The sequence below is a fragment of the Onychostoma macrolepis genome, chromosome 23, assembly GCF_012432095.1.
Source record: "Onychostoma macrolepis isolate SWU-2019 chromosome 23, ASM1243209v1, whole genome shotgun sequence".
NCBI classification, from domain to species: domain Eukaryota; kingdom Metazoa; phylum Chordata; class Actinopteri; order Cypriniformes; family Cyprinidae; genus Onychostoma; species Onychostoma macrolepis.
The window spans coordinates 5,715,571-5,730,861 of record NC_081177.1 but is presented as its reverse complement, the minus strand read 5'-3'; the positions used below and the strand labels follow the sequence as shown (position 1 = coordinate 5,730,861).

Below are 15,291 nucleotides of genomic sequence, written 5' to 3'. Positions count from 1 at the left end.
ATCAATTAGAACCTCTGAATCCCATTACATTGTGAACTCCCTAAATAGACAGAGGAAATAGATAAAAAGAGGAGTTATGTGTTCTCTGATCCAATACCCCACTTCTTTGTCTTTGTAATCATCGGTACGTTCAGTCCTTTTTATATATGTCAGACAAGGTGACTGTGACAAAGGCCACACGAGGGCTTTGTTCATATGAAGCACAGAGGACGGGGGAACGTGTCCCAGCGGATCTGTTTCCACCAGTACGTCCCCTCTACTTTCATTTAGGACAGCGGCGAGCGCTTCAGTGGCGTTTCTCAGCTGCTTGAGAGGAAGCGAGGTGTCCCACGCTCTCTCACCTCAATGTGTCCTGTGACATTTGTTAATGCCACAAGTCACGACTCTCTTCTGCGTTTCAGTACATTTGGAATGTCTTATTACCATTATGCATGCATGGAAATTTAAAGGGATAGTTCACCCAAAAATTTTAATTCTGTCATCATTTACTCACCACCACGGTGTTCCAAGCCTGCATGAGTTTCTTTCTTCTTTTGAGCACGAAAAGAAGATATTTTAAAGAATGTTGGTAACCAAAGAGTTGTTGGTCACCATCGACTTACGTAGTAATTTTTTCGTCCATACATGGACCAACAACAGTTTCATGTCTAACAGGAAGCCACAGAAAATGAGTTCAGCTGTGGTTTAGTGGTTAATGCATGTGCCATGTGGATGTTAGAGTTTGAATCTAGTTTGTGATATTTTGAGCCGTGGTGCATATTCAGACTCATATTTGAATTTGGTTTTGGATCCAGTCGGTATGATGTCATGTCCTATCTCACGTTCCCTGTAAATAAAAGCAAACAAGAGGGGTTGAAACAAACTAAATTAAAGTTGGTTAGTAGTGTTATTTTAGAATTATTCAGATACTATTATAAATTTTATTAATATTATGAATTAGTGTTTTTTTTTTTTTTTGCTTAAAGTTTTACTAATTTTGTCGCGTTTTTGTTATTTCTTAGATTTTTAGTGGTATATATATTATATATATTAATTGGTTTATTTAGTTTCATTTTTAGTATTTAGTGAAGTTAAAATTTATTAACTCATGTGGGTGACGCAGATTCAAATCGGACTTGTGACCTTTTCCGATACCATTTCTTGATCTTCTACACATAATTTCCTGTATTCTCTTAAAATCCCTCACATTCTCTCTAAAATAAAATAGTCAGAAAGAAAAAAAGGTCAAAATTAGCAAAATTACCCATTTTTTAAATCAAGTGGAAAACACTTAACAAAATGTATTTCAGTCTTTGCATTCTGTCATTGTCATCTAAACTCTCCTGTTTCTTCTTTAGCTGACTTATTATTGACTGAACAAAAGAGTGCAGTATTTAGATGACAGGTCGTTTAAAAGTCTCTCTCTCTCTCTCTCCACCATGAAAACATTCCTGACTGACATTCAATCAGGAAATTTAAACCAAAGCCTGATGATCTTTCATTAGCAGCACCCTGCTTGCTTGGCTGCTCAGGTTCAGATGAGTGGGAGGGACGGAGGCCGTGGGGGCCGGCGGGGCCAGTGCTCCTCCATCAGGCCTCATCACACTATTATTGGAGCAGTGGAGGTGCCGGTGACAGCCGGTGATATTTATGACCTATATTTTTTAAAAAGTAAAATTTAAAAATAATAAATTTATTAACAATTTTCTATACATTTTATTTGTAACTTTCTGAAAATTAAAAAATTTTTTTAATTTGATTAAAATATATGTGAGCATTTTTAATCTTATATTCAAAATTGTATTCAAATGATTAAAATACTTTTTTTTTTTTTTATAATTACAAATATTTAATTACTCATTAAAGAATATTTGCTGAGTAAAGCATGAGATTCTTATTGCTAAATTGACATTATATATATATATATATATATATTATAATATTCATATCAAATAAATAAAATTGTTTTAATATAAATTTTGCTCCTCGGGTAGAAATATTGCATGTCAAGGAGATTTTAGTATTTTTTATTGAAAACAAATGTAAAATATTCTTATTAAGAACACTTTTTTCAGCCAAGAACTTTTTGTGCTTTTTCTAATTTACAGTAGAATTTTGAAGTAGTAGAGGAGGAGGAGTCCCAGTCTTTAGCCCCTCCCACTGCTCACTCTCTATATCTGCCATCATTAGCAAACTCTAAAAGCCTGACTTCCATCAGCGTCCGGTTCATGCATGAGGGCATAGTACAGCGTGATCTGGTTCACCGTGAGCGGAGAGGAAACAGGAGCTTGTGAGCTGCTGCTGCTGCAGAAGCAGAGTTTCTGTGTTTGAGGTAGAGCCGTCTCAAAGGAGCAGTTTGTTTACCAGCGAGAAGATCACCGATGTTTGTCAGTTTGTGGACCACAAATGTTCATGACACAAATGGTGAAGGATCAGTTCATAACAGATGAGACCTTAGTGACCATAAAGTGCTTTTGTAAACATTACTTTTAATCGTCAAAAGGAATCTTTAATCTTTTAACAATGTTCTCTTGGTTTTTCCTTTAATTTACCCAAACATGTTCTTTCAAAGAACGTCTTTTGATATACAGTATGACACAGCCGCTTCAAAAGCTTCGAATCAAGACCACAATTGCTGCAACTTTCCAGTCCTGAATTATATTTGATTATGTTATACCATTAAATATTTAATGCGTGGGTATATGAAAGCAAGGCATTTATCTGCATGAATTGCTCCTGTTTAGTCAAGGAAGTAATGTGCTTTAAGTAACATCTCTGTCATGCATACAAAAATTAACGCTAATCTCTCCGCCGCCTGGTTTCCAGCCAGAGCCCTGGAAGAGGTTTGTGGAGCAGTCAATGTGTCCCGGCAGGAAAACAACAAAACACTTTACTGCAATGCTTTAATATCGATTTTATTTATGTATCGCTAATATTATAGATTTAAATGTAAGTTATACTGTAATATCTAAGATTAAACTGTATTGAAATGTAAATGACACTAGTAACATAGGCAGAGGGAATAAAATGTAAATTAATATTTAATAATATTTTATCATAAACATTAAATAAGTATATTTACACATTTTATTTTATTTTATTTTTTTCAGATCTAGTGGATTTTTCACACACTTTGTCTTGATAATCACAGGTCTGCGTTGTTACTTTAAATATTTAATCGATCTTTGTAATCTGTTTCAGAGGCCAGACTGTTGATGATGAACATGTTTTTGTGCTTGATCCGTATCTGGTGTTTCTCACTTCTGGTCAGTGTAAATGTTGACGTGGAGAATGTTCACACTGCTCTCTGAGCGCCTGCAGCGATGCACTGGGAAAAGATTTAATTGGGCCTGTTAAGTATTAATTGACGTCACGTCAGCAGAGCCGTGCTTTGAACTGATTTACTAAATAGCCAAACTTCCGATGGCATGCTAATTATGGATTGTAATTAAGTTAAATGTCGAAATATATACATTATTTATTCATTTATTTTGATGCATTTAAATTTTAACCTTTTAAACTCTGATTATCAAGACAAAGAGTGACAAATCCACTATTTATTTGTCTATTTATTATGATCAGTAAAAAACCTTACCTGGCGTTACTGGCATCATTTAAATTTTTATATTGTTTAATCTTCTTGTTTTGGTTATGAAAAGCAAGACATTTATCTGCATGAATTATGTATATATTATATATACACTTAATGCATTTATTTATTTATTTATAAATAAAAAAAAATAGAAGTGGCAGAAATTTTGAGGAAAATGAATTTAAAATAGTAGCAGTGTTGTTACTGTTAATTCAAATTAAACAATAAAACATAGTTAATTGAAGTAAAGCAGAGATAAAATAAAATAAGTATTATGAAAACTTTAAGAAAAAAGACTAATAGAAATGTTGCCTTTATAGCTAACGAAAAAAAAAAAAAAAAACTCAGAATAAGTTGACCTATTAAAATTAGGTAAATAAAATTTAGGTGAAAATAAATAAAGCTAAACAGAAATATTAAAAAAAAAAAAAAAATTGACACAATCATTTAATACAATTGACTGAAGCTTAACAAAATTGACTAAAACTGTTAAACAGAAATATTTAAAAATGACAAAAACACTTAATAAAGTTAAAACTTAACAGAATGTACTTAAACTAAAACTGAAATTAAAATAAACTAAAAAAAAAAAAAATTACAAAAGCACTTAAAATTTACTGAAGCTTAACCAAATGTAATTAAACTAAAACTGAAATACAAACAAACTTAAACAGAAATATATATAAAAAAATGACAAAAGCACTTAAAATTTACTTAAGCTGAACAATATGTACTCAAACTGAAATAAAATTAAATGAAACAAAAATAAAAAATGACAAAAGGACTTAACTTAGCTTAAGCCAGGACTAGGCCTTAGTTAAATTAAGATATTTAAGCAACTTTTTCAAAAATGCCTTAGAAGAAAACATTACAGGTGTGCATCTTGACACAGAACAATGACGCTGACATATTTTAAGATATGTCAGAGCAAGATATTTTCAGTTGAGACAGTTGAGCTCAAACATGTATTTTAGTCTTGGACTAGATTAAGCCTTGTCTGTGAAACCGGGGGAATATGTAATAAAGCTTAACGCATTTACTTAAACTAAAACTGAAATTAAAAAAAATTAAGCTAAACAGAAATATAAAGAAACGACAAGCACTTAAACAAAATGACTGAAAATATCAAAAATAAAATATGAATAAGTAGCATAACTACTGTCTAGTAGAAAGAAAAAAAAACCTCTTCCGTCAACTTTGGCAGTCCTCGCAGGCGTTGACTGCGCGGTCTGAACAGTTACAGAACGTTGCTTTTGCATCTACCATATTTCCTGTGCTACACTGCAGACGTGTTGGGAGTGGCGGGCGCTGGTAAATGAGAATGTCTTGCTGTTGCATGCGATTTATCAAAGTCTCCGTGCGCCGCAGCTCGGCACGCCGCAAGACTCTTGAACTCTATTTAGGGCACAGTTAGGTAAACCCACAGTGATCCTGGCTGTCATAGCTCATGACAAAAATCAATAGCCAAACCAGTGTGTCCAACAAAGGCCTGCCTGTGAAGCAGTGACTGCAGTGGAGATTACAGCGCTCGCATGACCTGCTTCGTTAGCGCGCCTGCGTGTGTGCGTGTGTGTGAAGGCTTTTTATGTGGGACACGAAAATCTTGCCTTTTCTCTCTCTCGCTCGCTCTCCCATTCCGCCTCTCTCTTTTTTAAAGCGTGGCATAAATCCGGGAGATGAAAATGTCATGGAGCAGGTTCATTTTGCAAAGAGGTTTTGATTGCCATGCGCGTGTAATTGATTGTTCCAAGGACAGGGGGAAATCTAGAAATGTCATAACAGCCTCTGCTTAGGTCTCTCCTGCTGCTAGACAATCAATGAGAAGTAAAAAGAGCTATCGATCGGCGCGCGGCAAAAACTGTAGCCTGAGACGGCAAGGAGATCCGTGGCCAAAGTGGCACAGACCGCCAGACCTGTCAACAGCGCCTCAGAATTAGAGGGTCTCCTGCCACGCTGGCGTTACCTTTCGCATATTCGCGGAGGGCCGGAGATGTTGCAGCTGTTCGCCCTCCCGAACCGATCGATGATAGAAATGTTACCGCTACGGGGGTAAATGTTTGATGACGTGCTGATAGAAACATTAGCATTAGGGCAGGAGGCGGCGCGCATGGAAAACGAGAGCACGGCGGGAAAAGTTATTGCCTGAGTGTTGCGTTCGTTCCTTGAACTAATGCAAATCACACCCCTGACTGAACGCTGACTGACAGATTTACCCCCAACAGAACCTCACCCGTCTCGAAGGGGATGATTAGCCCGCCGCAGTGGCACGCTAAAAGGACACGTCCACCAAGCAAACCCCAACGCCTCGTAGAACGCGTTTTTAAGTGTTATTATTACTGTTCCCTCTGTATTAGTGGAGTTTCACAGCAATTTGTGTGGACGCTTCTAATTCTGTTGCTGCAGTGGTGACTGGCACCTTATAAAAATTATTGTTTATTGTTTTCACGCCATGTCATGTCCTTTCTAGCTTCTGCCATATTTGATTACAATCTTGTAATTGTGGCATGAGTTTGATTGGACATGTCCTCACAACATCAATGTCAAAATATAATCAAAACTATTTATTTTGCAATGCTAATTTAACTGTTACATTATATTATTATACTAATTTAAAAAAAATAAAAAATCTAATTGTGGCATGAGTTTGATTGGACTCAACATCAGAACATCAAAATATAAGCAAAACTATTTATTTTGCTATGCTATTAGTTGTAATTTTAATATATATATATATATATATATATATATATATATATTATTATTATTTTTTTTTCCTTTTAATAATTTAAAATATCTATTACATTTATTATATTATACTTGATCAGCTGTAATACAATGTAAATGAGTAATCAGTCATCGGAAGGAAGGAATAAAAAATTATTAATATGTATTTTTTAAATAAAAGATCTAGTCTAAAATCGAGATATTATAAAAACTACAATGTATATGACATCAGTAATTGGTTAAGAAGTATACAAAATAAAAATCAAATAAAGTATACACTTTTAAAGTTATATATATATATATATATATATATATATATATATATATATATATTATTATTATTATTATTATTTTTATTTTTTTATTTTTGAATTTATCTTGATAATCAAAGTTTGTCTTTTTATTTTAATTATATAAGATATATATAACATCACTTAGTAATACATTGAGAGGTGGACATATTTTTGCTTTGGTATTTTCACTTTGTTTGATCATTAATTTTTTTATTTTTTTTATTATTATTTGTTTTTATTTACTATTAATTAGCATATATATATATATATATATATATATATATATATATTTTTTTTTTTTTTTTTTACCAAAACAGACATGTGACCTGCTGCGGGGTCGTGACCTTCTAGTCTTGACAGGTTGTAGCTGTGGTGCTCATGTGGGTAATGCAGGTTTGCGTCTGGCTGGTGACCCCTGAAAACTTCCTGATACTTTTTACTACATCTATCAAAAAGCCAGAAAATGAAAAATAAGCCTAAACTTAATATATTCCAAATGAAATGTGCAAAAGTTACATCTTACTTGTGTCATTTCTATTTTTCTGTATTGGTTTTAAAAGCTGCTTCAATCAAGAGTTGAACACAGACGTCTGATGGATCCTCATTTTGAAGCACTGTATTAAATTACACACGCATATTACATTTCTCAATGCTTTTTTTGTAACGCTCAACTTTTTTGCTTCTTTTTTAATATCGCACTCTTTCAACTGTCTCCTAAAAAAAAGACCCATATAACTTCATTTTAGGTGCATGAAATTTCAAGCCAGCACATTTTTTTTTTTCACAAGTACATTAAAACGACGGTGCCAGAGGAAATGATACAGATTACACTCACTTTGATCCATCAAAGTGCAAAATCAGTAACTCATTACAGTTTTTGTAGGTTTAGAATATGGTTCATCAAAACGTCTGACACCATTGTGCAAAAAAAAAAAAAAAACTGGAAATACATCACTGTCTCTTTTACAATTAAAAAACGGTTTTGTTCCAGCCTTTGATCACACTTACAGTAATAAGAACTGACTCTTAAGAAAAAACCATAATAATAGCGCTACTGTATATATGAATCAGATGTGAAAAGCGCATTTAATGCTAGCGTTTCTCTTCGCTCTTCTGCAACCATTTGGCTGGGAATCAGGCAGCTCTTTGAAATCCAGCTGTCGCTGTCTTATGCCAGGAGTCTTTCCCAACGGATTAATGTTATAAACACTTAGTGGCTGATTTATGATGGACACCTTCGGTTTTTTGACCTCTGAATATCCCTGTCTGAAGATATAAATTTGTTGTGACACAGATTGGAGGGTTTACAGAAGTTTATGACATGCTAAATCTCTGCACAGGCGTGCCAGTGCCTTATTTTGTAAGCCTAGTTGGACCGACGACTGTTTTCATTGCTCTGATATAGCGCAGAAAGCCTAAAGACGGCGCACGGGCCTACGGCAAATGAGCCTGGCTTCTTTGAGAGGTTAAATGAACGAGGTGCCATGCACGCGCGATTACAAAAGGCATTCATGTATGCGCGGCTTAGACCAAATCAAAATAATGCATATTGAATATTACTGAAATTAATACAAATAGCCCACGTCAGGGATCAAATTAGGCTTTGGTTGTTCTATTGGCTCAGACATCAATAACAGAACAGGGGGGTGGGATTCGACTGCTGTTGGCCTGCTAGCGTTGCTGTGTCCTAGCAGTGGATTATGGGAAAGGCTGGTGTATCTCATGTCTGTGGGAGTGGTGTCCTTGTGTTTGATCTTGTACTCCGAAATCCTGCCGCTTGGCAGGGATCACAAGCTGGCTAACACGAGCTCCCTGTTACAAATGGGTAAGGAAGGGAAATGTAACCATTCATGAAGGGATTTCGGAGAGATCTGGGCCTGGAAGGTTAACATGTGGCTGTGGTTGTATTAATGTGTATCCCAGATGCTCAGACTATGGAGAAATTGGAGCCCAGGGAACAGTGACTGCAATAATGCCACCCACATCATTTTATGAAACGGGTGCCTTTTCCAGCTTGATAGGGTTTTTAAAGGAAATCAATTAATTGTTTTAGCAGACAAATACTATTCAAACTAAATTAATATATTTGAATGCTGAAGAAATTCATTTTATTCAGCAAGGATGTGTTAAATTGATCAAAAGTTGACAGTAAAGACAATGTTACAAAATATTTCTCTTTTTAATAAATGCTGTTGTTTTGAACTTTCTATTCATCAAAGAATCCTGAAAAATTAAATGCATCACGATTTACACAAAAATAGTAAGTAGACCAACTTTTGCATCATTGATAATAATAATAATAATTGTTTCCTGAGCAGCAAATCAGCATGTTAGAATGATTTCTGACTGTTTTACAGTTTAATTTGGCATTGCAGAAGAATTCAATTCTGATGTGTCTAGAAACTTAACAATTACACATTTTAAAATTCAGTATACAAAGTCAAATGGCACCTGTTTTGCAGAATGACCCAACCTTCTAGAATGAAAGAAAACTGCTTCATTTAATCGCCATACAAAAATAATTTGTTTAAAAGGCAACACTGTCTTAGTCAGGTAATTTTATGCATAGCAATAGAATGTCAATATACTGTAAAATTAGCAAGTATTTTGTTTAGATTTTCTTGAAGGGTAAGAACACGGTTGCCAGGCTGAGTGGCTCTAGCAGCATCTCCAAGTAATGAAACATGCATTAAATCATTTTAATTGCTCTGAATGAGACACTCCTCAGACCTGTCCTGATTTTATATTAAGTTGAAGAGTATTACATGTTCACTAAAATGCAGTGTGGTTGACTAATGCATTTTTCATTTAGCCGTCTATCTTTCATCCGCTGTCCAAATAGCAGTCGATTGATTCCTCCAGGTGTATGGTGTCATGGTTACATTGCTTGTTTAGATTGTAACTATCATAAAAATCTTATAAAACACAGAGATATGCAGAAATATGCCAGTCACTGAAGAAAAAAAAGAAATCACATTGCACCATGATGTATTTCGTTGTAACAGATCGAGGATTGTGCAATAGTGCACAGGAAGACAGGGTTAATTTCAGTCTCCATATTTTACATTTTTTGATCCCACACATCCTGTAAATCATCTAAAGCTCAGCAAATACTGGTGTCCGTCATGATGCCAGTCGACTGGTTGAGTGATTACAAACCGTCGAGACACCACAGAGAAACCATCCACACAATCCCACTCCTTTTATGTCAAAACTATATATACACATTGCAATACATAAAACATGATTCTCCTCTTGGAAACTGTTAGTGCATGAGCGCTTTTTGGGATGCAATCATCCGTCGGAGTCAGTCATTTGAGAAATCTTCATTTCGGAAGATCAAGGTCGTGGCACGTTGGGAAGCTTTTGTACGGGCACGGCGGGCCCCTTGTTGGAGGGACCCCATTCTTTGGGTTTGTTTGGAGAGGCTAAATCCCAGCTCCATCTTTATCCATTTGCTGACATCGGTTCACCTCCAGGCTTACTCCTGAGGCACCTTTGAAATATTGATAAAAAGTCTTATTTTCAGAATCCAAAGGCACAGGACATGGCGAGGGCTACACAGCGTAGCACTTTTAGCCCTCATATTTGAGAGTTGCTCTCATTGAGCATCACCAGCTCAGAAAAATATTAACCACATGAAAGGCAAGTGCCTGGCCCGGGCTGTTAGGTCCTATGTATATTTAACTGAGCACATCTGCGTGTAATAGCACTTGAAATTCAAAGTGCTAACCAAATATGTGTTCATAAAATATAGATGATCTTGATTTTTCTTAACCGTGGCGATTGATGTAATTGACGGCCTTGGATATATTTTATTAAGTGAATAATACAGTACGGTTTAAGAAGTGATGAAAGATTTAGGAAATGATTTTGAATTTAGCCAATAGTGGTTAATTTGTAGCCAGCAAATATTCAGCGGGGATCAGAAGGATGCCAGGTTGCATTTAACTATTTTTAGGTTAACTGCATTTATGCGATCTTATGATGTTTTTTGCCTCATTCTGAATGAGAATGATTGACAGTAAATAAAAACTTTCCAGACATCGTGAACCCACTTTTTAACCGTTTAATCTTCAAAAGTGAAATATATCTTCAGATCAAGTTTGTCGCATTTAGATTAGGTTTTGAGATGTGCAGGAATCAACTAGGCTCCCATCAAATAGTTTTACAACTAGACTATTGCGATAATGCTCATCACCTTTTACTCTGTGCCCTTACGGTTGGTGTAAAGTAAACAGATGAAACCTTCACAAAAACTAAGTCAGTGACTTATGAATCACACATACTGCCAAATTGCCCACTATTACAAGGAGAAGATTACAGGCACACAAGCTTCTGTGAGAAAGGATTACAATGCTACACTTGAAGAAGGATGACAGTATTTCAGGCACAATTTCTAATAATAAATGGCATCAACTTCATTTTTGTATTCTTCTATTTTTCCCTTAAACCTTTGATGCTCACACATATATTGTATATATGCCTAAAAGGCATTCAAATTTGTTTTGTTTGTACAGTTATAACTAGGGTTGTTTTTTTAATGCATTTATGTCTAATGATTTTCTCATGAAATATCAATATATGTGATTATTTGTGACTCATCTGATTAATCACTGTATCATGCAATTAATTCGATTACATTTAATTTGACAGCCCTAATGACGCTATTCTCTGTTTGTTCTGTTTTCAGCATACGAGCCAGATGATGATGTTGGTGTCCAAGAGTCGATCACAGGGGAGGAGGGCGAAAATGAAATGCAGGCTGAGGATGAGAATTCTGAGAGGCCCACTTCCAAGGACAAAGAAGACAAAGACATAGACAACAAAAGCAGCTACAGCTTCCAGAACTCTCCGGTCAGTGTCCTCTCCAACCAGGAGGTTGAGCTGGAATCCCGTCTGAGCGATGGCAGTGACAGACTGTCTGACTTTAAGACCTCACCACCAGGAAGTCAGAAGGACACAGAGAGCCAGGGCTCAAAACTGAAGGATGACATGCACAGTAGCCTGGAGAAAATGAGGGCTGCTTATGCCAACTTCCTTTCAGACTCCTACTGGTCAAAGATTGGACTAGATTTGAAGGTTGCTAACGCTGGCAGCAAAGCAAACTGTGACAGCACCAACGGGAGCACCAAGAGCGAGTTTGACTGGCACCAGGACGCACTTTCAAAAACCCTGCAGCAAACGCTGTCCCCGAAACCTGTGTCAAAGCCTAATCTATTCAGTTCCGTCCACCTGTACAGGCAAAGTAACAAAGCGTGCGGCGCAGTCTTTACGGGAGCCAGCCGTTTCCGCTGCAAAGACTGCAGTGCGGCATATGACACCCTGGTGGAGTTGACGGTACACATGAACAAGAGTGGGCACTACCAGGATGACAACCACAGCAGACAAAACATCGCCTCCACTTCATCATCCAAGAACCGAAAGAGGAACCTTCAAGACATGGAAGGCAAGGAAGATGCACAAAAGGTGCTGAAGTGCATGTTCTGTGGTCACTCTTTCGATTCTCTGCAAGACCTGAGTGTCCACATGATCAAAACGAAGCATTACCAGAAAGTGCCTTTGAAAGAACCAATTCCAGTAATCACTCCCAAATTAGTCCCACCAGCAAAGAAACGTGCATTTGAAGCCACAAGGCCTTGTTCGCCCGATTCCACCACAGGGGTTTCGGGTTACAGTGAGGCACAAAGGTCGTCCGGCCTCGCCAACGCTCCCAACAACCGCTACGGCTATCAGAACGGTGCTAGTTACACATGGCAGTTTGAGACATGCAAATCTCAGATCCTGAAGTGCATGGAGTGCGGAAGCTCCCACGATACGCTCCAGCAGCTCACCACTCACATGATGGTCACCGGCCACTTCATTAAAGTGACAAATTCGGCCTCCAAGAAAGGCAAACAGCTAGCCCTCGATCCTCTAGCTATAGAGAAAATGCAGACACTCGCTGAGCCAGCAGTGAACGAACTTGAAGGAGAAAAAGTTTCTCCGAAGAGCACAGCATCTGGTGACTCTGAGAGGGCTACTCCAAGGGATATGTCACCAGACAAAGCTGACAAGAATGGAGACAAGGAAGACAAACAAGATGAGGAGGACCGGAAGTCCACTGATGCCGGTTTCAAGTACCCGTACTTGCGAGAAGAAGACCTTGAGCAGGGGTCCAGTGGAGGCGGTGACATTCTCAAGTCTTTAGCAAACACGGTGGCTTCGGCAATCAATAAAGCTCAAACAGGGACCCCCAGCTGGAGTGCTTACCCCAGCATTCATGCGGCCTACCAGCTATCAGGGGTGATCAAGACTGCCTCCTTTTCCTCTTCTCCTCCCATCCAGCTCAAGCAGAATCTCAACCACAAGCACAGAGCCATCGCACCCAAGGGGAAGTTCTATCAGGGACTTCGCGGACTAGAAAGTTTCCTGGGACATCACAATTCGGACATCAAAAAGGAGAGGGGTAGCACATCTGACGGCAAAGAGAGCCAGAGCAGTAGGTTTGATCTGTTGGAGAATGATGACAGTGATTGTCAAGATGATTCCTCCTCCTCTTCAAAGCTGGATGCAGACTGTGTAAGTGAAGAGAATGACACAATCAAAGGGAAGTTGAGCCCAGCTTTCTCTGACAGAGGGAACCCGTCACCTAGCCCCCCTGCCAGCAACGGGCACAGCAATTCTTCAGAGCTTGTCAGCGACTCCCAGGAAGTCCTTAGCATAAACCCTCTAAGCGCACTACAGTCTGTCTTGAACAATCATTTGGGTAAAGCAAACAAGCCCAGGCCCGAAAGCATGCTCTCCCATCGTACACAATCCATCTTTTCAGAACTGAATAGAGGTTTAGAGAAACCAGTTTCAGCACTCTCAGCATCTGCTGCCGTCAGGCCCAGCAATAGCTTCATGTACACAAATGACGACCAGCCAATAGACTTAACAAAACACAAATACAACAAACCAAACGCTTCCCTCTTATTGCAGTCCTCCACTCCCGTGCCCCAGAAACATGCGCTGTCTGACATTGCTGACATGGTGAAGGTTCTTCCAAAAGCCACAACCCCAAAGCCCTCGATGCCAGCGAGAGTGCCTGCCATGAAGCTGGAGACCGACGTGCGCCGATTCGAAGACGTCTCCAGCGAAATGTACTCGGTTCACAAGCGTAAAGGCAGACAGTCCAACTGGAACCCCCAGCATCTGCTCATCCTTCAAGCCCAGTTTGCCTCCAGCCTTTTTCTGACTTCTGAGGGCAAGTATCTCCTCTCAGACCTCGGGCCTCAGGAGAGGATGCACATCTCCAAGTTCACCGGGCTTTCCATGACCACCATCAGCCACTGGCTCGCCAACGTCAAGTACCAGCTTAGGAAAACGGGAGGGACCAAGTTTTTGAAGAACATGGACACTGGTCATCCGGTCTTCTACTGCAATGACTGCGCATCGCAATTCAGAACGCCCTCTGCGTTTATATCCCACCTGGAGAACCACCTGGGTTTCCAAATCAAGGACATGAACAAATTACCCATAGAACATCCGACTAAAGTAACAGAGCCCGAACTTTCAAAGGCGCTCAATGTCCGGCCGACAGATTCGCAGATCACAGAGGAGGAATCTGACTCAAAGTTCAAATGCAAGCTTTGCAGTCGGACATTTGCCAGCAACCACGCGGTCAAACTTCACTTGAGTAAAACTCACAGTAAATCCCCCGAGAATCATTCACAGTTTGTGGAAATGGACAAAGAGTAGCTTTGTTGATTTTTACTACTTGTAGTTATCTTGTTGGTAAATAACTGTAATTGCTCTGCTTTTATAAAACACGGGTCAAATTGTCTACTTTGTTTTTTTTTTTGTTTTTTTTTTTCTCCATTTTTTTCCAAAATGTTTCAAGTAGCATTACGTAGAATGCTTAAACTTCAACTTCAGAGTCAACATTTCATCACATTGAGGACTAAATGGACACACTGGCTGGGTTAGAATGAAGTGTACTGTTAGAAAATAAATAATCATAAAAAGATTAAGAATACATTGACGTAAGTCTTTGCACCCTGTTCAAATGCACCACCAGTAATGAAATGTATTACTGCTTGAGACATAAATGCTGATGTTTGCATGCAATAGCTCTGGCTATGACTACTATTTATTTGTATGATATGGCAAGTTTTAACTGTATTACGTTTAACAACAAATTGATCGATGCATTAACTGTAATTTGCAGATCTGATCATGCACTTGTGTGAACACACAGGTGCTCAGACAGGTAGCCAGACACACATTAAAAACATTTACTGAAATGTACAGTATATTTGCTCTGTAAAATGTTTGTGTCGCAACGATAGAACAGAAAAGCACTTTAATAAAAGTTTAATCACGTTTAGGCGCAGATTCAGTGTGTGGGCTTACAGATTTGGACAGGTTTGACACGAGGAAGTCTCACATTAATGTATATTTAGCATCGCAGAAAAAAGTGTCTCATCAGAAAATGCTTAGTGAGACAAAAGAACACTGCACCTTTTATACCAATACAAATAAAGCATTAACATTTTCTAACTGTCTAAAAGTCTTCATTTCAAATCCATTATTATTGACTGGAACAAAGCAGAATCATTGTATTGATTTTTTTTTTTTCCAGTATGTTCCTTCTTTCTAGAAAATTGTTATGATTATATTTACCATGTAGGTAGGTGGGTTTTTAAAAAAAAAAGAAGTGAACACAATAAAACCAGGTAG

At 37.9% G+C, this 15,291-nt stretch overlaps 1 protein-coding gene across 1 annotated transcript in view; it reads left to right on the top strand.

Annotated features, from left to right (window-relative positions):
* LOC131531930 (teashirt homolog 2) overlaps positions 1 to 14,447 on the top strand; it is a 56,091-nt gene extending 41,644 nt beyond the window's left edge. The window contains exon 2 of the mRNA XM_058763120.1: positions 11,282 to 14,447. Within this exon, the coding sequence (XP_058619103.1) occupies positions 11,282 to 14,310 (3,029 nt within the window). The 3' untranslated portion in view covers positions 14,311 to 14,447. The remainder of the gene's footprint in view (positions 1 to 11,281) is intronic.
* Positions 14,448 to 15,291: the final 844 nt, after the last annotated feature.